We start from the raw sequence: 27,567 nt of genomic DNA, 5'->3' as shown, positions 1-27,567 counted from the left end.
TCAACTCAGAATTTTAAATACTGACTTGAATTAATTTTTTTTTTAATTTCTGGCAAAATTCTGATGCAAAAATCAATTCGAATTTACAGAAAATCTGTGCACTCATGGGATAGCGAGAGAAGCAAACATAAAGCTGTTAATAGTTGTTGATAGTATTTGAATCATACAAAAATAGATGTTTGCTTTGGTCCCTAAAAGCATGGAATATTTTCTTCAATACTGAATTGATAAAAAAAAGGTTCTCTGGATTAAATCACTTCTTCGCTGTGATAAATAGTGGTATTTTTATTAACAAGTGAATGAAGAAACTGAGTAACTACTGTGTTGTAATAAATAAAATATCTCTGAAATAGGGAGCGGCTACAAAAATAAGGCATACATGTAACGCTATACACAATAGAACAAATACATCATGGTAACAAATTAAGGCATACATATAATGCTATACATCAGGCCTGGATTTACATCACTGGAGCCTATAGACACAGAAGTCTTGGCACCCTAGACTTCGCTATCCATGAACCTACAAACCCCCGCTGAACCACGTGTGTGCTGGCTGGCCCAGCTGTCACTTCTCCCTTAGTTCCCTTGCCCGTCATAGCTAGCTACAGGTGCCTCTTAGTATTATGGAGCCAGAGCTATCTTCAGTATTAAGTAGCTAGAGTTGCCTCCGACTGAAGGGAGATCTGGTCAGTGGAATGCCGAGATCTGGGTGAGTAACCTCTCATTTACAGTCCGCTCAGGACTCGGCATAGGGAAGGAGGGAGGAAGGCACTTGGGGAGGGGAGTTAGCCACCTTTACATCATCCGGTGCCTGTAGGCACGTGACTACAATGCCTTATGGTAAATCTGGCCTTGCTATACACAAAAGAACAAACACATCGTGGGTTCAAAAATAAGGCATACATGTAACACTATGCACAGTAGAAAGAATACACAGTAGAAAGAATACATTGTGGAACGGTCACTGGAATACTTGAGGTAAATGTTTTTAGATTTCATAATTTCTGAATTTCCGAAGCAGATCTGAGGGAGCCTCGGCCGACCAGCGGAAGCGCAGGAGACAATAGGTCATATCCGAGCTTCCTGTAATGGAGAAGATCAAAACCATTCAGAGGCAAAATCAGTGCTATTGATAGTTTACTGTATGCTATGTTCAGTTATCCTCCATGCAAAGTACAAGCACTAGCTCAGACTCTGTGTCGTGTCTGTGGTGACCTCTTCTTAAAGTGTAACCGAGGGGCAGATGGAGGTCACCCGAATCAGATAGTGTGTGTGTGTGGAGCCCACTGAGGCGCTACACCTGCTATTGCTGGAATTCTGTTTTGTCCCCACGTTTATTGCCTAATGAAGCGGGCTCGGCCTGCGAAACGTGTTGCACTTTTGGGGTACTATAGAATAAATGTGATTGCTACTTTTTAGACAATCTTTCGTATCTGCTTTATGGAGGTAAGTCCACCACTCCCTCCTAGCAAATTTTAAAGGTTTTATCCACTTTTATTCTGCTGGCGCCTCTGTTCTCCTACTGCAAGATATAGGTGTATGCACAGTCCCAACTCCCAATCCTACATAAAACCAGTTGGTAGAAGAGTACTGCACATTGTGCAGTTAGTGCAAACTTCAAATACATGGTCAACGTGCGCGTTACAATACAGTGATGCAAGTTAACCAAATATTGCTTATTATCCAAAGTAATGCTTGTGTTACTCATGTACTTCGGATCACCCGAATTGTACAAGGCTGTACTCTGCTGGCATTGGTATCGGTAATATTGATGTGCACCACACCTTAGAGAGGAGTGGGGATATCCTGCCCACACCTCTTATGAGGGGAAGACGGGACTCTGCTGGCCACACTTATTATTTTATGTGTAGAAGAAAGTATATTGCACTGCGGGAGAGATTTGTAGTGGCTTCCCTTGATTTGGGGTTGGAGGAGGCTGTTATGCAGAGCAGGGGGGATTGGTAGCACACTTGGTAGAAGGAGAGGTTATGGTGGCTATATTTGTTGTTGCAGGAGGGTTGGAATGGTGACTAGACTTGATGGGGGAGGACTCAGACAGCCACCGTTATCTGGTTATGAAGGCTGCACTTGTGATGTGATGCCAGGTGTCACCATGAAGGGGGGGGGGGGGGGGGGGATCGGTCTTGGTTTTGTAGGTACACCCTTAGTGAAAGGTGTTTTATGAGATCTTTCATTGTGATGTTACCTTCAGGGCTTTTAGGTGACAGCATATCAAAATGTTCTTGTGATTTCTCCAAGACTGGATCGTTCATGTCGTCAGTAGGTTGGGTCTTTTCTTCATCATCTATGATGTCATGTGGTGCTTCGTCTGGAACTTTGTTTGGAGCCTCCAGCATGGCTTCCTTCTTGTTCTTCACAGCCCAATGCATGGACTAAAAAACAGAATATTAAAGGAGAACTGTAGTGAGAGGTATATGGAGGCTGCCATATTTATTTCCTTTTAAAGAGAACCCGAGGTGGGTTTGAAGAATATTATCTGCATACAGAGGTAGGATCTGCCTATACAGCCCAGCCTCTGTTGCTATCCCAAACCCCCCTAAGGTCCCCCTGCACTCTGCAATCCCTCATAAATCACAGCCACGCTGCTGACAAACAGCTTGTCAGAGCTGGCTGTGTTTATCTCTATAGTGTCAGTCTGCTGCTCTCCCCGCCTCCTGCAGAACTCCGGTCCCCGCCTGCATCCCTTCCCTCCCTGCTGATTGGAGGGAAGGGACAGGGGCAGGGACCGGAGCTATGCAGGAGGCGGGGGAGAATCTGAGACTGACACTACAGATGTAAACACAGCCTCACAGCAGGGCTTTGATTTATGAGGGATTGCAGAGTGCAGGGTGACCTTAGTGGGGTTTGGGATAGCAACAGAGGCTGAACTGTATAGGCAGATCCAGCCTCTGTATGCAGATAACATTCTTTAAACACACCTCGGGTTCTCTTTAAGCAATACCAGTTGCCTGGCTATTCAGCTAATCCTCTGCCTCTAATACTTTCAGCCATAGGCCCTGAACAAGCATGCAGCAGATCAGCTGTTTCTGACAAATTTAGACAGATATGACAAGATTAGCTGCATGCTTGTCTCTGGTGTGATTCAGACACTTCTTTAGGCAAATAGACCATCAGAGCTGCCAGGCAACTGGTATAGCTTAAAAGGAAATAAATATGTCAGCCTCCATATCCCTCTCACTACAGTTCTCCTTTAAAGGAGTTGGGGCATACATTACACACCTTACAAAACATGGACCATAAACTTGATATGGTTGATATGGTAGTAATAAAACTTGAAGTCAGCTTGCCATAAATCATTATTTTATATATTAAATATTAGAGTCCATAGGGGTTGATGCATGAAGCTGCAGTAATATTGTTGTGCGCAGACAGAACATGGCAGCACTACCGTTACTATCGGCAGAAGGTTACCGCGAGTTACTCTACTAGCACAACCTTTGGTATTCGAGCAACACTACTGTTGCTACGGTAACAGCAATACTAACCCACGTTACTCTAGCTTTACCAGGCTTTATTTAGGGCCTGTTAGCACCAAAATATCATAACTCTGGATGTAGTCTTGAGGCTAGTGCCAACAAGCAAAGTGAAAAACAGCCAATAGGAAAATGAACTGATAATCACTTCGGAAGTGGTGGTTTGGGTGCAGTCTAATAAAATACACACACACACGTTTTCGAAGGATACTACCAATCAAAGGTGCTGAAGCAGAAATAAGGAAGGAATAGATTACCCTTAGTCATATAATTAAAATTTGGGATGGGAGAAAAAGTGGAAACTTTTTCAAAAAGACCTTGTAGTTTTTGAGAAAATCAATTTTAAAGTTTCAAAGGAAAAAAGTATACATGTAAATACATTAACTGTCATTTACCACATTTTAATGTATACTATTTTCCTTTGAAACTTTAAAATTGATTTTCTCAAAATCTATAAGGGTTTTTTTTGATAAAATTTGCTAAATCCGTGATCACGAGCCAGGATTTGGGCCATGATAACGGGTGCATTCGGAACTGAATCCGTGATCAAAAGGCGATCACGAATCTGAATCCGGCCTTGTGATCAGGAAAAACAGAGCAACACTATTTATTTGTCCCTCTTTCAGGACTTTCAGGACTGATGTAAAAATCTGTGTAATTATATGTATTTTCTAATGAAAACATATGTTTAATTGACTTCCATCCTTTTAAATTGATTTATTTCTGAACCAGGATTGAAAGGACCAGTGTGGTTTTAATTCTAAAATATATTTTTCCTATGAAATCTTTTTGGTATGTGTTAAAAGGGGTGGTTGGGGGTGTGATTAGTGGTGTGCCGGGGGCATAATTAGGGGTGTGGTGGGGCGTGGCTTAAGTGTCCTTCTTTCTTATTTCATAAAGTTGGATAAGGTACAAGGCTAATCATTCTGTTGTACAAGGCTCTTCACTTGAGCATGTGTACAAGGCTCTGTTGTACAACTGCTTCTGAAAGTATTTGGTACATTAGCCATGTCTGTGAAGAGTCCAGATTAGGAAATGCTTATTTGCCAACTTCAGAGAGAGCGTGCAAAAGGGGTTACTGTAGAGCAGGCAGTGACCCATCTGGAAATCACTACAAAGTTTGGATTAGGAAATGTCTATTTGCTAAATTCCGAGGAAGAACAAAATTTGTTTCATCCCATTTAAACAAACTATTGCAAAACACACCATTATACAATCAAAACAAAGAAAGATGCCAGCAGACTCTTCCCCCAATCACAACATAGTCTTTGTTGGGTCACATGACACACCCACCCCGCTCAAATGAAATCCAGGCAAAACATAACCGTAAGCACATGTGTGGCTACATCACACTCACGCAGTGCTTTGTCTAGTCGGGTAAATGACGACTGTTCCTAAGAAATCAGTAATTAGGAAATGTACCATTTTGAGAGAATCCTGCAGAGCTTCCCATTGCGTAAATGGAACTTTAATCCCGCTCCGTCTCCAGTAATCATAGCGAGCCCTGCTCTCCTCGTTGGTTAATGTGTCTTTGGCTTGCTGAAGTTTTTGAAACTCTTCAACTGAAAAGTAGCAAAACAAATTGAAATACTTAACATGTGTTGTGTTATAGAGAAAATAACTGCGTCAGAGCGCAAATAACTGCATCAGAGCTGGTTATAGGTAAATTATAGACTGAGTTGCATCTTTAGGTTTTATTACTTTTAGTATTTTAACCACTTCAGCCTTCAGTGTATTTTCACCTTATGCATCTGAGCAATTTTCACATTTCAGCATTCCTCCCATTCATTTGACAATAACTTTATTACTACTTTAAAATTATTTATATCTTATTTTTTCCACCGCCTATAAGGCTTTCTTTGTGTGGTACATTTATGCTAAGAATTATTTTTTTCTAAATGCATTTTAATGGGAATATTAAACAAAAATGGAAAAAAATCATTACTTCTCAGTTTTTGGCCATTATAGTTTTAAAATAGTACATGCTACCATAATTAAAACCCACGTATTTTATTTGCCCATTTTTCCCGGTTATTACACCATTTAAATTATGTCCCTAGTACAATGTATGGCGACAATGTTTTATTTGTAAATAAAGGTGCATTTTGTTAGTTTTGCATCCATCACTATTTACAAGCTCATAATTTAAAAAATAACAGTAATTTACCCTCTTGACATACATATTTAAAAAGTTCAGTCCCTAAGGTAACTATTTATGGTTTGTTTTTGTTTTTTTTTAATGTGTTTTTTTTTTATGCAAAAGTTTCACGTGGGTATTTATGGAAGAGTGTGGGAGGTAAGGGGTTAATTATACATTATGTGTAGGTCTCTTTATTCAAATAAATGTATATAGGTGTCATTTTACTATTTGGCCACAAAATGTCCTCATTATTAGCTTCCTGCTCGTGCTTTTAGTACGCAAAACAGGAAGCAATGATTGTAAAGGTAATTACAGTGTTTACAAATGACCACAGGCATCACATTGATGCTGCGATCATTGACACGGGGACCTAAAACAATGAATGTGAACTGCATTCCCATTTATTGATCTCCAGTCTAACGGGTGGCAGCAAGAACAAGTTCAGGATCACACACACGGGCGAGCAGGAGAGTTCACAGTGGAGATTTCGGCAGAGTACGTATATTTACTCCCTTGAGGCTTAGATTACGTTTTAAGGGGAGTAGATATACTACTACTAAAACCATTAAGTGGTTAAAGAAGACTTTTACAGAATAAAATTTTATTCACGCCAGAAATTAAAAAAAGAAAGACAGGGATTTTTACATGAGGCATTTTCCAGTCCCCCCCCCCAAATAGTATGTCAGGGTCCCTCAAATCCCTTCTATTGCACTGATGCCAGCTCTGAAAGATCTGCGACTGGAACTCTGGTTGCGCCTACTGCGCATGCGCAGCCTCCTTGAATGCTCCTGCTTCTGGGAGTTTCCTGTGTGCTCTCAAAAGATGGAACCGTGCACGCGCACAATGCTCTGGCAACAGGAGCCCAATCAAGGAGGCACGCAGAAGGGACCACGCATGTGCAGTAGGCATGACTGGAGATCTTGCAGAAGCACAACAAAGGGCTATCGGGACGCCAAAAGATCTGAAAGACGGGGGGGGATTGTTGGAGAAAGCCAACAGTAAGTGTGAAATAAAATTGCTTACTTATCTAGTCAGTGTTCTGCCCTTGGCAAAATCTTTCCTCACCCTGATTTACATCACTAAATTTATCACAGGTAGCAACATCTTTAGGGCTCATTCACACTTAAGCGATTAGCGGGTGATTCCTTTTTTAAAGGAATACTTAAGTCATCAAAAAAATATGACTTCTACTCACCCGGGGCTCTCCTCAGCCCTCTGCAGCTGAACGGTGCCCTTTCCGTGTCCCTCCGATGCGCCTGGACTCGCTGGCGGGCACTTCCGGTTTGGCCGTCACCGGCCGACAGGCTGGGAACGCGGCTAATTAGCCGTGTTCCCGCCCGCAATAGCGCCATCTATAATGCTATTGCGGCCGGGAACGCAAGGAGGAGAGCCCCGGGTGAGTAGAAGTCATATTTTTTTTTTTGATGACTTAAGTATTCCTTTAAAGGGCTAGTGCTTTGTTACCCTATGGCAGTGCTCTCACTGCCGCGATTCGCTCTGATAGCGGGTTTTTTGCGACTAGCGGCAATGCAAATGTGTTACCTGCAGCATTGTTGGAGGGATTCAGAAGCGATCCTGGTACAGTGATTATAAAGCAATCACTCTGAAATTGCAGAAGTGTCCAGTGATTTTACCGTGCTAATCGCAGTAAGATCACCCGTGTAAATGCCGCAGTAAAAATCGCAGTAAAATCACCTGTGTAAATGCTAGCGATAAGCGCTAGTGTTTTGCTATTTTCAGATGTGAACAGGGCCTTACTTCTGGCAAGATGCATCACTGGGGAATGTTGTGTGTCCTGAAGTGAGCAGAGGCACATGGGCCTATATGCAATTCACTCCTAGGAGACAATTTTTCATCTTCTATTTTGAATAACTTTCCTGCACTTTGCAAATGAAAAAGTACCAAAAAGTAGGTGGAAAAGTACTATCAAAACTATTTTAAGTATTTTCTTGCTTGCTGGTGACTTCAAAGGCAATTTATTGACAAGTTTGAAAATATCCCTTAGGAGAAAAAGTGATTGCATATGGGCCCTAGTCTCCTAGAATACTCAAGAAGGAGAATAGGCGGTACCAACTTGTTACGTGCACAGATTAGGACACTTTTTTCACTTTGTCTGAGGAAGCGGACTGTGATCGACGAAATGCATTATCTTGTGAGTGTCTGACTTGCATTAAAGGTTATTATTTTTACATCCATTGGTCTTGCCCTTTCTTGTTAGGCTGCTTTCACAGTGAGACGTTACAGGCGCACGTTAGAGCAGCCTGTAACGCACCCCACCGCACAGCAATGAAAAATCAATGGGCTGTTCATAGTGCCCACATTGCGTTACACAGTAACGCTACACGTTCGTTTGAAGTGCAGCATACTGTGCGTTCTATGTTAGACTGTTTGCACATGCTCAGTATGGGTGTTTTTTTTTTGTGGGCGGAGAGGAGGCGGGGAGAGGCCGCTACGTAGCCAGTCACATGGCTACTTTATATTCACTGCACTTGCAGTGTTTACTTCCAGGAGCGGCCGCTGATTGGCTGGCGGGACCACGTGATGCGTAGAGCTCCGCTCACGTGGTCTCCGCAGCGCATCCGACAGAGCAGGCACACCAAGAGCTGCTTGTAACACGGCTCTTGGCAGCGTCCTGCTCCAACACCACCAGGCGTTGCGTTAGGGGCACGTTATGTGACCTTAACGTGTCATCTAATGCAATGTCATAGTGGGAAAGAAGCCTTAGAGGTGAGCCAAATTTATTCTATTTTAAACCTAAGCCATTTCCTAAATGTACCTTAGGCCACATACAGACATCAGACCATAGTCTTTGGAAAATGAAAGATCACAGACCAATCTTACCACCCTTCCTGTAGTATAAGAGCCATACTCTACACAGTCTTTTCTATGGAGCTGAACTCCACATCAGAAGAAAATCATTGCAAGATGCTGCACACACAGATGCTGTACAGACACAAAAGATCAGTATCTGCAAAAGATCTGTTCCTGCCAAAAATCCATTCCTGCAAATTGCAATGATAGTCTATGAGATCTGCAGATCATCATACACACATGATTTAACTGACATTCATCTGCAGATCAGATCCACCAGGATGGATTTTCAGATCTGCAGATCTGCAGATGAATGTCAGTTAAATCATGTGTGTATGATGATCTGCAGATCTCATAGACTATCATTGCAATTTGCAGGAATGGATTTTTGGCAGGAACAGATCTTTTGCAGATACTGATCTTTTGTGTCTGTACAGCATCTGTGTGTGCAGCATCTTGCAATGATTTTCTTCTGATGTGGAGTTCAGCTCCATAGAAAAGACTGTGTAGAGTATGGCTCTCATACTACATGAAGGGTGGTAAGATTGGTCTGTGATCTTTCATTTTCCAAAGACTATGGTCTGATGTCTGTATGTGGCCTTAGAGTGCCCCCCAACCCCAAGGAGTAATTAAAGTTCCTATCCAATATGTATTGTTGCATGGGTGTCTATTGGGAAGATCCCCTTTCACATACTGCCTGCCACAGAGACAAAATATCCAGACTAATATCTGCTTATTTTTTATTATTATTTCATCCTCAGATTTACCATAAGGCACTGTAGGCAAGTGCCTACAGGTGTCTGATGAAAGAAAGGCAGCTCACTCTGCTCCTTGCGTCTCCATCCCTTCTTCCCTATGCAGAGTCCTGAGACAAGTGTAAATGAGAGGTTACTCACCCAACTCTTGGCATTCCATTGACGAGGTCTCCTTTCAGTCTGGGGCAACTTAATACTGAGGGTACTTCTGGCTACCTAATACTAAGGGGCACCTTAGTAGCTACCTATGACAGGCAAGGGAAGTAAGGGAGAAGTGACAGCTGGGACAGTCAGCACACTTGCAGTGCAGTTCAGTGGGGGATTGTAGGTCAATGGAGGGCACAGTCCAGGGTGCCAGGACATCTGTGCCTATAGGCTCCTGTGATGTAAATCTGGGCCTGATGGTAACGCTAACGATAACACATACTTTCTATTGACCGTATGCTTCACTGTACATGATGCAATGCGCAGATAATGTGCAGTGCTGCTTTCCCATTCCTTTGTGTTCCCGCTGTTACAGGAAGCCCAAAAGCCACTGAACACAGCCTTAAACTTTGTTCCCATGAAGCCAAAATAAGCTTTTGAATACGTTTTATGTATAAGATTTAAACTACACTTTTACTCAAGCTGGCAGACATGGACAGAGGCTTCCTTTACTGAATGCCCAGGTCATACCCCCAGCGTCATTAATCCTGCCCATTTAATGTACAAGACTAACTAGGACTAAAAACCCGACTGTCTCCTATTCTAAGCTTATACTTTTGCACTGACACAGATGTGAGGTCATCACAGGCCCAAAGTGTATTATGCTGTCATTGTGACTTCATGCAGGGGCCTGACAACAGACCCTACAAGGGATGCAGCCGCTGGGGGGCCCAGAAGCAGCAGGGGGCCCCATGGGGGGGGAGAAGTCTATTTTCCTGTCCTGAGAGACTGACAACTAAGGGCATGGAGAGAAAAAATACTTTCTGATCTCTGCACAATTGTTCTAATGACTTCTGCTCAGCCACTGATAAGGAATCCTACAACGTTTTGCAGATCGTCACTATTCAGTGTTCAGTGGGGTCTTGTGTACAGCATTGTTCTGCCCCCAACCTTTCTACCCCTACCCAAGTGCTGTGTAAGGTAGTGATGCTTGAGGAGTCTGGGCAGGGAGAGAAAAAGCTTTCTGCTCTCTCACAATGGTTCTAATGACTGCATCTGTTCAGCCACTGATAACTAATCATACAAAATTTTGTAGACACAGATTTGTAGACAGTCCCTATTCAGTGTGCAGCGGGGTCTCGTGTACAATACCCAGCCCCCAGCCTCTCCACCCCCTCCCCAAGTGCTGTGTACTGTAGTGATGCTGGAGAAGTCTGCAGAGCCAGTTCTGCTCCATCAGAGATGGACAGAGTGAGTGTAATAAGCTGAGGCCGGGAGCACACTCGTATGTCGGTTTTCTGTATGCGTTTTCTGCACACCATGCGTCTGTATGTGTGAAACATGCACATTTTATCACAGAAGCTAATGTAATTGATATAGAAAGTTCTCCCAGTGCCTCACTGCTGTCTGTTTTTATCTGCATGGGGAAAACACATTCAAGTGTGCACTAGCCAACTGACTAACATTGGGTCTCAGTTTACCTGGGTGGGGCCCTTCCTAAGTTTTGCAGGGGGCCCAGTGATTTCTGGTTATGCCCCTGACATCATGGATTTACCTGCTGCATGTTTTCCGGGGTGCTTGTCAGGATGCAATTCAAGAGCTCTGACTTTATATTCTGCCAGAATCTGTTCCACCTGGAGGAAAGAAGAGAAAAAAAAATCCCACAGCATGAGTGGCCATGACACGGTCTATAAACACTACTGTCCTATAGAACAATCTGTATGTATCCTGACAATGGTCGACTCTCCCCACACAGCCCCGGGAACCTGTCAGGATTCATTTTCCACTGCCTTTGCTTTTATGGAGAAGAGCTTTTCCCTGAGTCACTGCTCCTCACCTGATAACAGAGCAGATAAAAGCACAGGAAATCATTACAGGAAACAACACGGGTAAAATATGCAGGAGACAAGCAGCAGCGCTGCACACATCCTCCCTTCATCACCTGCTCTTCACTGGACGTTCACCGCCATACACAGATCAGAAAAGTCCAGACATTTATGGCAACCAGTAATCTACCTTCAGTAGCATAAAGGCATCTGAGCGCCTTATTTTGAAAATATATAAAAAATAGACAAGACAAATAACATTTATATTGCGCTTTTCTCCTTGCGGACTCAAAGCGCCAGAGCAGAGCAGCAGCCACTAGGGCGCGCTCTATTGGCAGTAGCAGTGTTAGGGAGACTTGCCAAAGGTCTCCTACTGAATTGGTGCTGGCTTACTGAACAGGCAGAGCCGAGATTCAAACTCTGGTCTCCCGTGTCAGAGGCAGAGCCCTTAACCATTACACCATGCAGCCACTGCTTACCGACATGTAGCCAGACATGGCCTTGTATTTTGTGTTCAACAGTTGTCACAAGAAAAATTAGACAAGATAGCAGTGTTAGGAAGACTTGCCTAAGGTCTCCTACTAAATTAGTGCTGGCTTACTGAACAGACAGAGCCGAGATTCGAACCCTGGTCTCCCGTGTCAGAGGCAGAGCCCTTAACCATTACACCATCAGCCAAAATATATCTAAAAACGTACCTCCCCTATGATGCAGGTTTTTGTTGGGGGCAGGGTTGATTTACTTACCTGCGGGATGCTGCTCCCTTATCCCCGCCCCCCTCCCTTCCCCGTCTATATGAGGGCATACATTTTGCTGCTGTTGGCGGAGAACTGCAGATTTGTATTGCCCGCAGTGATGTTGAACTTCCCCGGCCACCACAGTGCATGCTGGGAGATGTGATTACATAAATGACTTAAAGGGACTCCGAGCACCTTTTATGGGCATGCCTTTAAGCCAGACAACTTCCAACAAAGTCGTGCTATGACCCCTCTGGAGGAGCGTCTTGCAATGGCCATGCGTGTCACTTCCTCTTCCTGCTTCTCTCAGTGATGCACTTCTCTAACAGAGAAGACAGGGGTGACCCGGAAGTTATAACATAGCCAAGATGGCAGCCGCGATTTTTAAATTACAATTGAATGAAAACTATTTGGCGTAGAATGGTGATTCAGGCATCAAAGGAAAGAGGAGAGCACATGCTACAGAAAGGTATGCATTTTTAAATACTTTGCAGTACTGGTCGAAGTCTTAAAGGCATGCCTATGAGAGGTGCTCGGAGTACTTTTAATCTCCCGCATGCAATGGGAGTTGGTGAATTGCTCAACATCATTTGGCACTTCAAGCCAGCGGTACCAACAGCAAGATGGATGTCCACCTATAGATGGAGGGTGGGGCTGAGCAGCAGCCCCCTGTAGGTGAGTAAATTAACACTGCCCCCCACAAAAGTCCACATAATTTATAAACCTCCTTGTTGGCGGGGGAGGGGCTACGTTTTATATATTTTTAAAATAAGGTGCTCAGAGCCTTTGAATGTACCCATCAATGATACAATCTTACCAAATCTATGTGGTGGAAGGGTAAACTGATTGAATACACTTTGAATTGATACTTTAGGTAGTCCCATATTACATAGAAGTGGTAAGATTATACAATCCAGTGGAGCTGTCCCAAACAGTTCGCATGCAAACTTATTCGCGCGAAGAACGCTGTTCGGATCGGATCACGAACTTTGTCAGTTCGACCCTCCCCCTATACTACATCATTGGGTAAACTTTGACTCTCTACATCACAGTCAGCAGACACATGGCGGCTAATCAGGCTGCACTGCCTCCTGGGACCCCCACCCCCTTATATAAGGCAGCAGCGTCGGCCATGTTCTCACTCTGCGTGCTGCTGTATTAGTGAGAAAAGGGAGAGACATTGGAGAGATAGGGAAAGCGATGGTTAGGCTCTTGTTAGCTTGCTCCTTGCTGATATTTGTTGCTGAAAAAGCACCACCAAAACAGCTCTTGTAAGAGCTAATGTTCTTGTGATTTTTTTTTTTTGATTTTTTTTTTTTTTTTGTGTGGCCCACTGACACTGCATATACAGCCTTGTCTGTCGCAGCTTGCCCTTGCTAATTGCTATACTGTGCCAGGCCCAGCACATTCAGTGCCTAGTGTGACTGCTGCATGCTGTTTTAGATACCAGTCCGTGCATACCTTTCACTGCACCTGTGTGTGACAGCACGCAGTTTTATATACCAGTCACTGCATACCTGTTAACTGCACCTGTGTGACATCTGTGCATTGTATTGTAATACCAGTCCGTGCATACCTTTTCAGTGTGTGTGTGCGTGCGTGTGTGTCAGCTGCACATTGTATTGTAATACCAGTCACTGTCATGGGCGTCCCTACGTCTGGCAAAATGGGGCAGACGCCACCCCCTGGCCAGCTGCTGCCCCCCCTAGCCACCCGAACTCAGAAGTGTTTGAAGCCGCGGCTGCCACTTGCTCCCCGAGGCTGACAGGCTGCTGCTGTACTGCCCATCACCCACCCACTCTCCCCGTGCACTGGGCGGGGGGTTGGCAGGTGAATAAGTCCCGGTGCCCACCCTCCACAGAGTCCCCCTGCGTCCCTGTACCTATGCACTGAAGCGCTATCATCAGACAGATGACAGGCTCTGCAGAGACTGTAGCATTACTGTTGCTAGGCAACAGCAGGAAGCGGTGCCGACTTCTTGCGTGTTGCCTGGGTCTAGGAGAAGTGGCCCCACTTGCTTGTCATCCAAGCCATCATGGGACACGGGAACTTCTGGAAGTCTGGCACTGCACAGTGCTCAGCATCTGACAAGAGACAGGAATCCCCAGGCAGCAGTGAGCTCCTCCACATGACCTCACCAGCCAGCCAGGCAAACTTCACGTGCACTGAATGGCTAGTTGTCGCCCGTACTCTGCTGCAAGACGAAGGTATGGGGGAGGGGGGTAATAGAGGCTGTAAAGCTGCAGCAGAGAGACGTCTGTGAGCATGTCCCCTTCCCAATCACATAACTGTGTACAGGGCCGGCCTTAGGTCTCACAGCGCCCTGAGCGAAACCTGACTTTTGTGCCCCCCCCCCCTTCATCCTCTTCCCACGTGCATATACACACACGCACGCACGCACATATACTAGAGTGACCATATTTTTGTGGGTCCAACCTGGGACGGGGAGGGGGGCGTGGGGGGGGAGGGGGGCGTGGGGGGGGGGGAGCCGCGTCGAAAAGTGGGGAGGACTGAGCGCGCAGCGGCGAAGACTGGGGGGGGGGGGGGGGGTTGCGCGCCGAAAAAATGGGCGTGGCCATGACATTGTATGGGCGGAGCTAACGTAATGATGTAACAGCGAGGCATAAGAAAGCAGTGTTTACGCCATGATGTGGACAAACGAGACTTTGCATCATAGGTGTGCAGAAACTGTGTGATGCTAATAGTATACCGTAACCCCAAAGCAGCAAACATAGCCATCTATGACCATTAAATAATAAATGTAGTAACAGTTACCCCGGACACCAGAAAATAAACGCAATAGGCAACATGTCAGTACAAAATAAACGCAATGCGGGCAACATGTCGGTACAAAATAAACGCACTGCGGGCAAACATTTCACCAGAAAAGAAACGCACTGCGGGCAAACCTTTCGCTAGAAAAGAAACGCACTGCGGGCAAACATTTCGCTAGAAAAGAAACAATGCGGGCAAACATTTCACCAGAAAAGAAACGCAATGCGGGCAAACATTTCGCTAGAAAAGAAACGCACTGCGGGCAAACATTTCGCTAGAAAAGAAACAATGCGGGCAAACCTTTCACCAGAAAAGAAACGCAATGCGGGCAAACATTTCGCTAGAAAAGAAACAATGCGGGCAAACATTTCACCAGAAAAGAAACACAATGCGGGCAAACATTTCGCTAGAAAAGAAACAATGCAGGCAAACATTTCCCCAGAAAAGAAACGCAATGCGGGCAAACCTTTCGCTAGAAAAGAAACAATGCAGGCAAACATTTCCCCAGAAAAGAAACGCAATGCGGGCAAACATTTCACCAGAAAAGAAACAATGCGGGCAAACATTTCGCTAGAAAAGAAACAATGCGGGCAAACATTTCACCAGAAAAGAAACAATGCGGGCAAACATTTCGCTAGAAAAGAAACAATGCGGGCAAACATTTCACCAGAAAAGAAACGCAATGCGGGCAAACATTTCGCTAGAAAAGAAATAATGCGGGCAAACATTTCGCTAGAAAAGAAACAATGCGGGCAAACATTTCGCTAGAAAAGAAACGCAATGCGGGCAAACATTTCGCTAGAAAAGAAACAATGCGGGCAAACATTTCACCTGGAAAAGAAACCTAATGCGGGCAAACATTTCACCTGGAAAAGAAAGCAATGATTTACTCACCTGGCAGAAGTGTCCGGCCTCTGGCGCGCTGCTCCGTCCCGGGACCGTCTTGTTCCTTCTGCTCTTCTCTCCCGCGCCGACAGGGCTACGGCAAGATGGCGCCCGAAGCCCTGTATTGGAGACACAAATAGGTCTCCAGTACAGGGCTTCGGCAGCCATCTTGCCGTAGCCCTGCTCGCCTGCCGGTGTCGGAAACAGACACCGGAAGAGGAGGCTGGAGCGGGGCTGCAGGCAATGAACTGGCACGGCGTCTATAGACGCCGCTGCCAGTTCATTGAGGAGAGAGTGGCCAGAGTCCCGAGGCCGGGACGTTCCGCTGCTGAAAGCGGGACGTTTCCCGGGACCTCATTAAGCCTGGGACAGCGGACCCCGAATCCAGGACGTGTCCCGGGCAATCCGGGACGTCTGGTCACTCTAACATATACACACACAGGCCCATATGCAATTCCCCTTTTCACCTGAGATATTTCCTAGAACAGTGGTTCCCAACCTTTTTGACGTTGTGACACATCATGCCAAATGGACAGATCTCCGTGACACGTCACATTTGTATAATAGAAAAATACTATTAATAACCATGAATGGATGGAAAGTGTGCATTATCATGAATACACTTAAAAATAAAGGCTAGAACCTTTCAGGAATATTAATAAAAAAAAATCAGTGGGACAGTTAGCCGCCTCCTCCCCCATTTAGAATGATAGCACAGCACTGACAATTTGCACCACGCGTTATAGCCACAGTGCGCCCTTCCCCCTCCAAAACGCCCTCAGACTCAGTATAGATAGGTAGCCAGATATAGGTGCCCCCAGTATAGGATCTCATGTATAGGTGCCCTCAATATAGGTTGCCAAGCATAGTTGCCCCAGTATAGGAAGTCAGTTGAAGGTCTCCATCCCCCCCATAGGTAGCCAAGCATAGGTGCCTCCAGTATAGGTAGCCAGGAGTAGGCGCCCTCCCTCAGTATAGGTAGCCAGCTATAGGTGTCCTCAGTATAGGAAGTCAGGTGTTGGAGCCCTCAGTATAGGTAGCCAGCTATAGGTGTCTCCAGTATAGGAAGTCAGGTGTTGGAGCCCTCAGTAAAGGTAGCCAGCTATAGGTGCCCTCAGTATAGGAAATCAGGTGTAGATGCCCTCAGTATAGGCAACCAGCTATAGGCGCCCCCTTGGAAGCTGGCGCCTTGAGCGACCGCTCCGGTCACTCATATCAAAGGCCGGCTATGACTGTGTAGGTGTTCTAAGTCTCCCTGCGCGGTAGAGCCCTCAGTGTAACTGCCTCCCCCCCTCACCTCAGGCATTCATTATGTGTAAGGGGGGTGGGAGTTGATTAGATGTGTGTGTCAGTGTGGTGTATGTGTGTGTGTCTGTGTACAGTGTGTGTGTGTGTGTCTGGTGTATGTATGTGTCTGTGTACAGTGTGTGTGTCAGTGTGGTGTATGTGTCTGTGTACAGTGTGTGTGTATGTGTGTCAGTGTGGTGTGTGTCAGTGTGTGTGTGTGTGTGTGTGTGTGTGTGTGTGTGTGTGTGTGTGTGTGTGTGTGTCAGTGTGGTGTCTGTGTACAGTGCGTGTGTATGTGTGTCAGTGTGGTGTGTCTGTGTACAGTGTGTGTGTGTGTGTGTGTGTCAGAGTGGTGTCTGTGTGTACAGTGTGTGTGTCTGTGTGGTGTGTGTGTGTGTGTATAGTGTGTGTGGTGTGTGTCAGTGTGGTGTGTGTGTGTCAGAGTGGTGTATGTGTGTACAGTGTGTGTGTCTGTGTGGTGTGTGTGTGCCTGTGTCTGTGTGTGTCAGTGTGGTGTGTGTGTGTCAGTGTGCCTGTGTCTGTGTGTGTCAGTGTGGTGTGTGTGTGTGTGTGTGTGTGTGTATATTTTGGCATACATTCAAAGTGTACCTGTCACTAGGGGTAGAAGAGGATTTATTCTTCCAGCCATCAGCTCTGCCATTCTTCCAGCCATCAGCTCTGTTATTGCCCTCCTGGTGCCCTTCAGTGCCAAACACTAACCCTCCCCCTAACTACACCTACCACCAACCCTCCTCCTCCCTACACCTACCACCAACCCTCCTCCTCCCTACACCTACCACCAACCCTCCCCCTACCTACACCTAACACTAACCCTCCCCCACCTACACTTACCACCGACCTTCCACCAACCTATACCTAACAACACCACCACAACTATCAGACATACACACACACACACACACACACACACACACACTCTGTACACAGACACACAGCGGAAAAAGCACCGGTGGAATTTGCACACCTGAGGCGGGAGGCCTCAGGTATGCAAATTCCACCGGTGCTTTTTCCGCTGTCCCTGTCGCTACAGAGTTATGTTCCAGAGTTATGTTGCTACAGTCCCTGTCGCTACAGAGTTATGTTCCATACACTGGGTGGCTCCTGGCGCTACCTAAACTGGGGGTACCTGCCACTAACTGAACTTGTGGGCTCCTGTCACTACCTGAACTGGGGGGCACCTGTCACTACCTGAACTGGGGGGCACCTGTCACTACCTAAATGGGGGGGGGGGGGGTACCTGTCACTAACTGAACTGGGGGACACCTGTCTCTAAATGGACTGGGGGGGGAGCTCCTGTCACTACCTGAACTGTGGGGCCCTGTCACTACCTAAACTGGGGGGCTCCTGGCACTACCTAAACTAGGGGGCATCTGTCACTACCTAAACTATCAAGGCCAGCCAGCCCAGCATCACCACCAGCCAACCAGCCCAGAATCCCTGTCAAAAAGGCCACAGCATCACCACCAGTCAGGCCAGCATTTACTTCAACCAGCCAAGCATAGCCCAGCATCTCCGCCAGCCAGGTCACAGCATAACCGCCAGCCAGTTCAGCCACAGCATCACTGCCAGCCAGACCACAGCCCACACATCACCCCCAATCCAGCCAAAAACAGTATTGCCAGGCCAGCCAGGCACAGCAGCCAGTAGAGGAGAATTCAGAAGCCAGGTGAGAGGTGTCTACCATATTAAAGGATACCCGAAGTGACATGATAATAATTGCAGTATTTGTATAGTGCCCTTCTCCTGTCGGACTCAAAGCGCTTGCGAGGCAGCCACTAGAGCGCACTCAGTAGGCAGTAGCAGTGTTAAGGAGACTTGCCCAAGCAACTCCTTACTGAATAGGTGTTGGCTTACTGAACAGGCAGAGCTGAGATTTGAACCCAGGTCTCCTGTGTCAGAGGCAGAGCCCTTAAAGGATACCCGAACTGACATGTGACATGATGATATAGACATGTGTATGTTACGTGCCTAGCACACAAATAACTATGCTGTGTTCCTTTTTTTCTTTCTCTGCCTGAAAGAGTTAAATATCAGGTATGCAAGTGGCTGACTCAGTCCTGACTCGGACAGGAAGTGACTATAGTGTGACCCTCACTGATATGAAATTCCCATTTTTTACCTCTTTCTTGCTCTCAGAAGCCATTTTCTGCTAGGAAAATGTTTTATAGTTGGAATTCCTTATCACACTGTAGTCACTTCCTGTCTGAGTCAGGGCTGAGTCAGCCACTTACATACCTGATATTTAACTCTTTCAGGCATAGAAAGAAAGAAAGGAACACAGAATAGTTATTTGTGTGCTAGGCACTGTACATACCCATGTCTATCTCATCATGTGACATGTCAGTTCGGGTATCCTTTAACCATTACACTATCCAGCCACTTGACGAGATGGACATGCCTAGCACACAAATAACTATGCTGTGTTTGTTTCTTTCTTTCTTTCTCTGCCTGAAAGAGTTATCAGGTATGTAAGTGGCTGACTCAGTCCTAACTCAGACAGGAAGGGACTACAGTGTGACCCTCACTGATAAAAAATTCCAACTATAAAACACTTTCCTAGCAGAGAATGGCTTCTGAGAGCAGTAAAGCGATAAAAAAGGGTCAATAGTTCATAGATTTTTAGCTGTGGCATGCTTTAATGAATGTGTCATTGAGCAAAAACAATAAAACAGTTAAAACTTAAAAAGTAGATTTAAACATAAAATAAAACTGTGGAATATCTTAAAAAGTCATTTTTAGGAGAAGGAAGAGCGATACAATAGTTTATTTCATTAGTTTATTTTCGCTTCGGGTGTCCTTTAAGGGGGCATTCTGCCTATTTATGTGAAATGCTGTCTTTTTATGTGCCTCATGACTGCTGAATTTGTCTTGTTAGGGCCCTCATGGTTACTGAATTTGTCTTGTTGGGGGCCTCATAATTGCTGAATTTGTCTTGATGGGGGCCTCATGATTGCTGAATTTGTCTTGATGGGGGCCTCATGATTGCTGAATTTGTCTTGTTGGGGGCCTCATGATTGCTGAATTTGTGTTTTTGGGGCCCTCAGGATTGCTGAATTTGTCTTGTTGGGGGCCTCATGATTTCTGAATTTGTCTTGATAGGGGCCTCATGATTGCTGAATTTGTCTTGTTGAGGGTCACATGATTGCTAACAGCGAGACTATGGGAAAAGCTGAATCCTTATCATATGAGAAAATAGCATTAAACCTACTTTTTTAGCTTTTTAAAACAGAAAATAAAACTGGGAGGTTCTAAAAAAAGAATACATTTTTCAGGAGTAGGATGGATGAAATTGTTTATCTTCACAGTTTATTTTCAACTTGGATTTTCCATAGTGTTCATGTATGAGTTAAAACGTTTGTATTTTGTTTAAATTGCTGTTGCCACTTTGCGATAGATAAGTGACTTTTGGGTTGCAGTTTGGGCACTCGGCCTCCAAAAGGTCCCCTACCACTGTCTTAATCTAATGTCCCACATTGCTAAGTTCATGTAAATTTGTCTCCACCCATGACCACACCCACATTCTGGTCCATGGCCACACCCATTTTTCGGCGTGGCGCACTATGCGCGCCGCACAAATTCTCCAACGCTTTCGGCGCTGCGCGCACCGCACCACTTCTTCCTCCCCTTCTTGCCCCCCCCTGGAAAAATTTCTGCGGACGCCCATGGTCACTGTATACCTTTCACTGCACCTGTGTGTGACAGCTGCACATTGTATTGTAATAGCAGTCACTGTATACCTTTCACTGCACCTGTGTTTGACAGCATGCAGTTTTATATACCAGTCACTGGCATACCTGTTCACTGCACCTCTGTGTGACCGCACGCTGTTTTATATACCAGTCACTGGCATACCTGTTCACTGCACCTCTGTGTGACCGCACGCTATTTTATATACCAGTCACTGGCATACCTGTTCACTGCACCTCTGTGTGACCGCACGCTGTTTTATATACCAGTCACTGGCATACCTGTTCACTGCACCTCTGTGTGACCGCACGCTATTTTATATACCAGTCACTGGCATACCTGTTCACTGCACCTCTGTGTGACCGCACGCTGTTTTATATACCAGTCACTGGCATACCTGTTCACTGCACCTCTGTGTGACCGCACGCTATTTTATATACCAGTCACTGGCATACCTGTTCACTGCACCTCTGTGTGACCGCACGCTGTTTTATATACCAGTCACTGGCATACCTGTTCACTGCACCTCTGTGTGACCGCACGCTGTTTTATATACCAGTCCGTGCATACCCGTTAACTGCACCTGAGTGAATTGGTTTTGGCTCAAACAGGTTCTGGAAGTATAGGGGAATAATATCCGAAAGCCAACAGCCGAGGCTTCCATACTACGGCACCACCATTCGCACTTGGCAATCATCTGTCATCCCCAAGGAGACATCTGGGGGGTGGGGGGGTTGGTGGTGGACAGAGGGAGGCAACACAGGAAAATATTTAGTGAACACACCAATTACCACTTGGACCCCCCTCTGCTCCAGGGCCCCATAGCAGTTGCTGTGGTTATTGCTACACCCATATAGACGTCCACAAGGAGGTCCTAGCAATTTTACAGTTACCAGCGGGGTGTACTGGAGACTATTTGTGTCTCCAGTAGAGGGCTTCTGGCGCCATCTTCCCGTAGCCCTGCTCTGCCTGTCAGCGCTGGACTTTCGGAGGCTGGCTGCGCTGCTGCAGGAAGATCGTCGGGGGAGCTGCGCCCAGGGAGAGGAGTCTTCTGCAGGAGAGTAAATGCTTTTCTTTTTACAGGTAATTATACATTTTTAGTGAAAACGCTGCCCGCATTAGGATAATTTTCTGGTGAACGCTGGACACATAAGATTATTTTCTGGTGAACGCTGGCCATATTACGATTATTTTCTGGTGAACGCTGGCCACATTAAGATTATTTTCTGGTGAATCACTGCTGCGTTATGATTATTTTCTGGTGAAAGATTGCCACATCACTTTTATCTTATGGTGAAACATTGCTGCGTTACGATTATTTTATGGTGAAACATCGCTGCATTACGATTATTCTCATCAGGGGGCACCATGCGGGGGGAGGGGGGGGGAGATGAGCGCCAGAGGTTTTCTCGCCTGGAGTGACAAATTGGCTAGAGACGCCCCTGACAACGAGTGGTTAAGATGCGCAATATCTTACCACCGGAAGTAGTTATGGCAAGGTCTACACTTATATTTAAAAAGGGTTAGGATTCTGAAGGGCTTCTACAGCTATGACTGCTCAATAAAGAAAGATGGATTATTTGATCCAGTAAAGAAGATAATTTGTGAGGTTGCTTTTGACGGGAATCTCCTTTCAGCCAACATACATACCTATGCCATTATGAACAGAAGTTAGTTGGTTTGTGGAGGGTCATTACGTTTAGTGTACAGCAGCACAAGCCATTGCATTCTAAAGGTAAAACAAAAATGGGGTATCTGAGGTGCCCTGCTGCACCAATGATCAGCAAAGCAATGCTACCATATCAATAAAATGATCAGTTATATTCCAAAGGAAATGCATTTGAAAGTAAAAATGTACATACAAATTGGTAGTGAACATAAATATGTGGCAAGATCCTGCTACGAACTCATACACTCACCTCATACACTCACCTCATACACTCACCTCATACACTCACCTCATACACTCACCTCATACACTCACTCTCCTGCAGTGAAAGGAAAAAATCTTTTTACAGGAGAATGAGTGTGTGAGGTGATTGTATTTTATTGACTTGCTAGCGTTGCTTTGCTGATCATTGGTGCAGCAGCGCACCTCAGGTACCTCATTTTAGTATTATATTTTCAGTGTGAGGAATCCCTTAATCTGAGGCTGCAACTGACAATCATTTTACAGTCCATAATAATCGTCTAGGCGTAACACTTCCTACATTCCATTTTAAAAGTGCATACACGCAATCAATTTTGATTGGCCATTCACTGTCAATTTTACCATCTCCATGTAGGTGGTAAAATTGACCAGTGATTGGCCAATCAAAATTTGATGTGTGTACCAGGCTTTAGAAAGCAGGTTTCTCAAGATTACCCAATCATAATCCTAGCTTACTTTAAAACCAAAAAAATGGTGCTTACGTATTATACCGTCTGAAGAGTTTGGCAGTTCCTTGTTTAAAGGAGAATAGAGAGAGATGTACGGAAGGTGCCATATTTATTTCCATTTAAGCTATACCAGTTACCTGGCTATCCTGCTGATCCTCTGCCTCTAATACTTTCAGCCGTAGACACTGAACAAGCAAGCAGATCAGGTGTTTCTGACAATTTTGACAGATATGACTAGATTAGCTGCATGCTTGTTTCTGGTGTGATTCAGCCACTACTTCAGCCAAATAGATCAGCAGAGCGGCCAGGTAACTGGTATTGCTTAAAAGGAAATAAATATGGCAGCCTCCATATACCTCTCACTACAGTTCTTCTTTAAGTTCTGTTTTCTCCACTGCCAAAATGTAACCCTTTTTGAAAAGCTGAAAGTCCTGGCTTTCCATTACACCAGGTCCCGTGTCAGTGTAATGCTCCGTTGCCAAGTTAAAGGGTTTTGAGGGAGGGGTGCCCCCTGCATCTTTGCTGCACAAAGCGTGATTGCTGAAGTACCGGACAAACCTGACATTGATGATCAGCAGCATCCCCGGGGAGGTCCTTTTCTGTCGCGGGGGTCTCATTACAGAGGACGAAGGAGCAGACAAGCTACACCCTCCTGACCTCTCTCTCTGTGTGTTACTGGCTGGGGCTTGAGACTCTATTAAGATAAAAGAGCAGCCCAGCTATACACCCTCTTCACCTCTCAAGATGCAGGGGGCACCCCTCCTTCAAAGCCCTTTAACTTGGAAATAGAGCATTACACTGACACAGGACCTGGTGTAATGGAAAGCCAGGAATTTCAGCTTTTCAAAAAGGGTTAAATCTTGGTAGTGGAGCAAACAGAACTTAAACAAGGAACTTCCAAACTCTTCAGACGGTATAATACGTCAGTACCCTAAAAACGTTATGATTGTTCGCTATACGTTACGTTTTCTTTGCACTTGCCCTGATGAACCAGCCCCTTTGTATACATAAATCCTATTAGAGACTGTAGCCCAGGATAAGCACTTTTGTTGCTGCTGCGTTGATGCTTTGTATTCTTTGGTGAAGCAGCGGATGGTGAGTATTGCCTAGCAAAGTAATGAAACCCTCTTTGACGTCAAGGAAAATAAAACAACCGGTGCAATTATCCTGCATGACTAACGTAGAAGGCAAATATGTAACCTGTCATGGAACAGCTGAGGGCTGCACAGCAACGGCAATCTCACAGCTCTGGTACCCAATTCAAATTGACATAAAATCAGTAATTTGGCTACTGTGGATGAAACGGTAGATATGTTTACGTAAAACATTTCATTTTCAAACCATACGCTGAAAAACCGTGCAAACATTTCATCCATCTGTCCCACTCCTTATCTGCTGGGGTTATACAATTAAAAACTGCAAAAAGTTAAAGGATACCCGAGGTGATGTGACATGATGAGATAGACATGTGTATGTACAGTGCCTAGCACACAAATAACTATGCGGTGTTCCTTTTTTTCTCTCTCTGCAGGAAAGAGTTAAATATCAGGTATGTAAGTGGCTGACTCTGTCCTGACTCAGACAGGAAGTGACTACAGTGTGACCCTCACTGACAAGAAATTCCCCTTTTTACCTCTTTCTTGCTCTCAGAAGCCATTTTCTCCTAGGAAAATGTTTTGTAGTTGGAATTTCTTATCAGTGAGGGTCACACTGTAGTCACTTCCTGTCTGAGTCAGGACAGAGTCAGCCACTTACATACCTGATATTTAACTCTTTCAGGCAGAGAAAGGGAAAAAAGGAACACAGCATAGTTATTTGTGTACTAGGCACTGTACATACACATGTCTATCTCATCATGTCACATGTCACTTCGGGTATCCTTTAAAAACAAGCAAACAAAAAAACAAAACAAAACAGTACAACGTGCAGTTGTCAGTAATGTCAGATTGAACCTATCACCAATTTTGGAGGAGTGAAATTAATGAATGGGGATTCCAGATTGTGTATGTTACTGCCCTATTAAAGCACAAGTGAGGTGAGAGGAATATGGAGACTGACATATCTATTTACTTCTAAACAATACAGATTGTCTGGTTGTCCTGCTGATCCTCTGCCACTAATGCTTTCAGGCACAGACCCTGAACAAGCATGCAGATCAGATGTTCTGACTAAAGTCTGACTGGATTAGCTGCATGCTTATTTCAGGTGCTCGACTCATGCTACTGCAGCCAAACAGATCAGCAGGATAGTCAGGCAACTGGTATTGTTTAAAAAGGAAATAAACATGGCAGCCTCCATATGCCTCTCACTGCAGACTGCCTTTAAAGGACAACTGACGTGAGAATATGGAGGCTGCCATATTTATTTCCTTTTAAGCAATACCAGTTGCCTGGCAGCCCTGCTGATCCTCTGCCTCTAATGCATTTAGCTATAGTCCCTAAACAAGCATGCAGCAGATCAGGTGTTTGACATTATTGTCAGATCTGACAAGATTACCTGCAAGCTTCTTTCTGGTGTTATTCAGACACTTCTGCAGGCAAATAGATCAGCAGAGCTGCCAGGCAACTGGTATTGGTTAAAAGGAAATATATATATGGCAGCCTCGATATTCTTCTCACTTCAGTTGTCCTTTAAATATCCTTTTGTGGATGAATCACATACTTTATAAAATTAAATAAATAAATAAATGATATGCACCCTGTAAAAATGTGCAATCCTTTGTTTTCTTTCTTTCCTGCGCCTTAAATTAGCTGCATTACAACCCCCCCCCCCCCCCCCCCCCCCCCCCACACACACACACACACACACACACACACACACACACACACACACACACACACACACACACACACACACACACCCACACACACACACCACACACCCCACCTCACACACCACACACACACACCACACACACACACCCCACACACTCCATATACCAGATGTGCTCTGTGTGCACCTATATAAATCCACAGCTGTACAGAGGCATACAACACACTGACAGAGAAATAGATGAGGAGCATAACATGAGTAAACAGTCTGCAATGTGAATAGGATAGATACATACTGTGGACAGCTCATCACATCCCAGCAGGGTGTAATAATCTGGCCCCAGGGACTCCTCAGTGCAGTTCAGAATAGCATCCATCTCTTGTAACAGGATCAGCACAGCTGGGTACTCTAATCTAATAGCTGGGCTACACCATCCTTTATTTGACTGGGCAGCTCCCCACTTGTTGCTTGCTATTGGCACATGAAAAGAGGTAAGGCTGCTGTGTTTGCAATGCACCATGGGATTTGTAGTGTACAGGCAGAGAAGGGGATAGCTGACTTCAGTCACATACCAGAATGACAAGGATGTGTTTTTGATTATTTTAAAAAAGCAGGTCATTGACTTGGAATAGCTACGTGCAATACGTGCAAGCGCAAATAAACAGAACAGGGGATGTCAGAGGTTGTAATTGTTTGATCAAAGTTTATGGGAGGTTCAATAAGATGCAGTATGTTAAAAGAGAAATCCCAGTTTTGTTGAAAAGAAAATTAAAACGTATTACAATTCGTACAGCTTTGTATACGGAATTGCATTAATGAGCAAATGAACAGGTGTTCCTAATAATCCTTTAGGTGAGTGTATTGCACACATGAACAAAAAGACACGTATTCCAGCTTGCTTAACTGTTTTTATGCACATATAAAACTTTAAAAAGTGTAAAAATTGTTTTTGTGTCTAGACAACCTCATCAATGATGTTATCATTGTGCAAATCTTGGATTTTTTTTCTGAGGAACATTACATGGAATTGCATCTCATTGTGCAACTCAATTGGTGTATCAGGTCCAGGAACTTTCTGATGGAATCTATACAGTCCCAAGTCGTAGGCCTAGTGCACATCAGAGCGTTTCCGCTGCGGTTTGCGATCCGCCTGCGGGTGCGGATGCGCTAGGGTAATGTATTTCAATGGGCTGGTGCACACCAGAGCGGGAGGCGTTTTGCAGAAATGCATACTCCCGGGCTGCTGCAGATTTTGGATTGCGGATGCGTTTCTGCCTCAATGTTAAGTATAGAAAAACCGCAAACCGCTCTGAAAAACGGCACTTCAGAGCGGTTTGCCAGTCGTTTTTTGTTACAGTAGCTGTTCAGTAACAGCTTTACTGTAACAATACATGAAATCTACTACACCAAAACCGCTACACAAAACCGCAAAACGCTAGCTAAAACGCTACAGAAAAATAAGAAAAAGCGTTTCAAAATCTGCTAGCATTTTGCGGATCTGCTAGCGGGTTTTGGTGTGCACCAGGCCACAGTGTTGAATCATATGGTATATACTGTATGTGTGATGGTGTGCACCTCCACTAGAGATGGCCCGAACGTTTCGACCGCGAACTTCGGTGGTTCACAGCCGACACAGTGTAGCCAATCAGGCTACACTCCCTCCTGGAGCCACCCCCCCCCCCTCCTTATAAAACGCAGGCAGCGTCAGCCTTTTCACTCACTCGTGTGGCTGCAGTAATTAGAGAAGGGAGAGAACCTTGCTGCTGACAGGGAAAGCTTAGTTAGGCTCTTGTGTTAGGCTTGTTAGGTTGCTCCTTCTTGCTGATACTTATTGCTAAAAAGCACTCCTCA

General features: G+C 45.1%; 2 protein-coding genes across 2 annotated transcripts in view; one reads left to right on the top strand and one right to left on the bottom strand.

Annotated features, from left to right (window-relative positions):
- Positions 1-270: 270 nt before the first annotated feature.
- On the bottom strand, positions 271-26,157 carry DNAJC12 (DnaJ heat shock protein family (Hsp40) member C12). The gene is made up of 5 exons (XM_068255370.1): positions 26,012-26,157; positions 10,903-10,981; positions 4,920-5,059; positions 2,210-2,396; positions 271-1,086 (listed from the first exon to the last, which is right to left on the bottom strand). Exons 1-5 carry the CDS (start codon positions 26,090-26,092, stop codon positions 992-994), a joined length of 582 nt encoding a protein of 193 aa, XP_068111471.1. The 5' UTR covers positions 26,093-26,157; the 3' UTR covers positions 271-991.
- The window catches only part of LOC137536636 (olfactory receptor 6F1-like), a 55,650-nt gene continuing 54,192 nt past the window's right edge, over positions 26,110-27,567 (top strand). Inside the window, exon 1 of the mRNA XM_068258886.1 lies at positions 26,110-26,207. The gene's annotated coding sequence lies outside the window, so the exon portion shown is untranslated. The remainder of the gene's footprint in view (positions 26,208-27,567) is intronic.

This window comes from Hyperolius riggenbachi, chromosome 10 (genome assembly GCF_040937935.1).
Source record: "Hyperolius riggenbachi isolate aHypRig1 chromosome 10, aHypRig1.pri, whole genome shotgun sequence".
Lineage (NCBI taxonomy): Eukaryota > Metazoa > Chordata > Amphibia > Anura > Hyperoliidae > Hyperolius > Hyperolius riggenbachi.
This window is presented reverse-complemented; position numbering and strand designations above follow the sequence as displayed.

Excerpts from the sequence above, each read along its gene's own strand:
- DNAJC12 (XM_068255370.1), bottom strand. The coding sequence starts at position 26,092 with ATGGATGCTATTCTGAACTGCACTGAGGAGTCCCTGGGGCCAGATTAT. Across the intron at positions 2,397-4,919 it reads TGCAGGATTCTCTCAAAATG|TCCATGCATTGGGCTGTGAA; the intron begins GTACATTTCCTA and ends TCTGTTTTTTAG. Across the intron at positions 1,087-2,209 it reads GTCACCTAAAAGCCCTGAAG|GAAGCTCGGATATGACCTAT; the intron begins GTAACATCACAA and ends TCTCCATTACAG.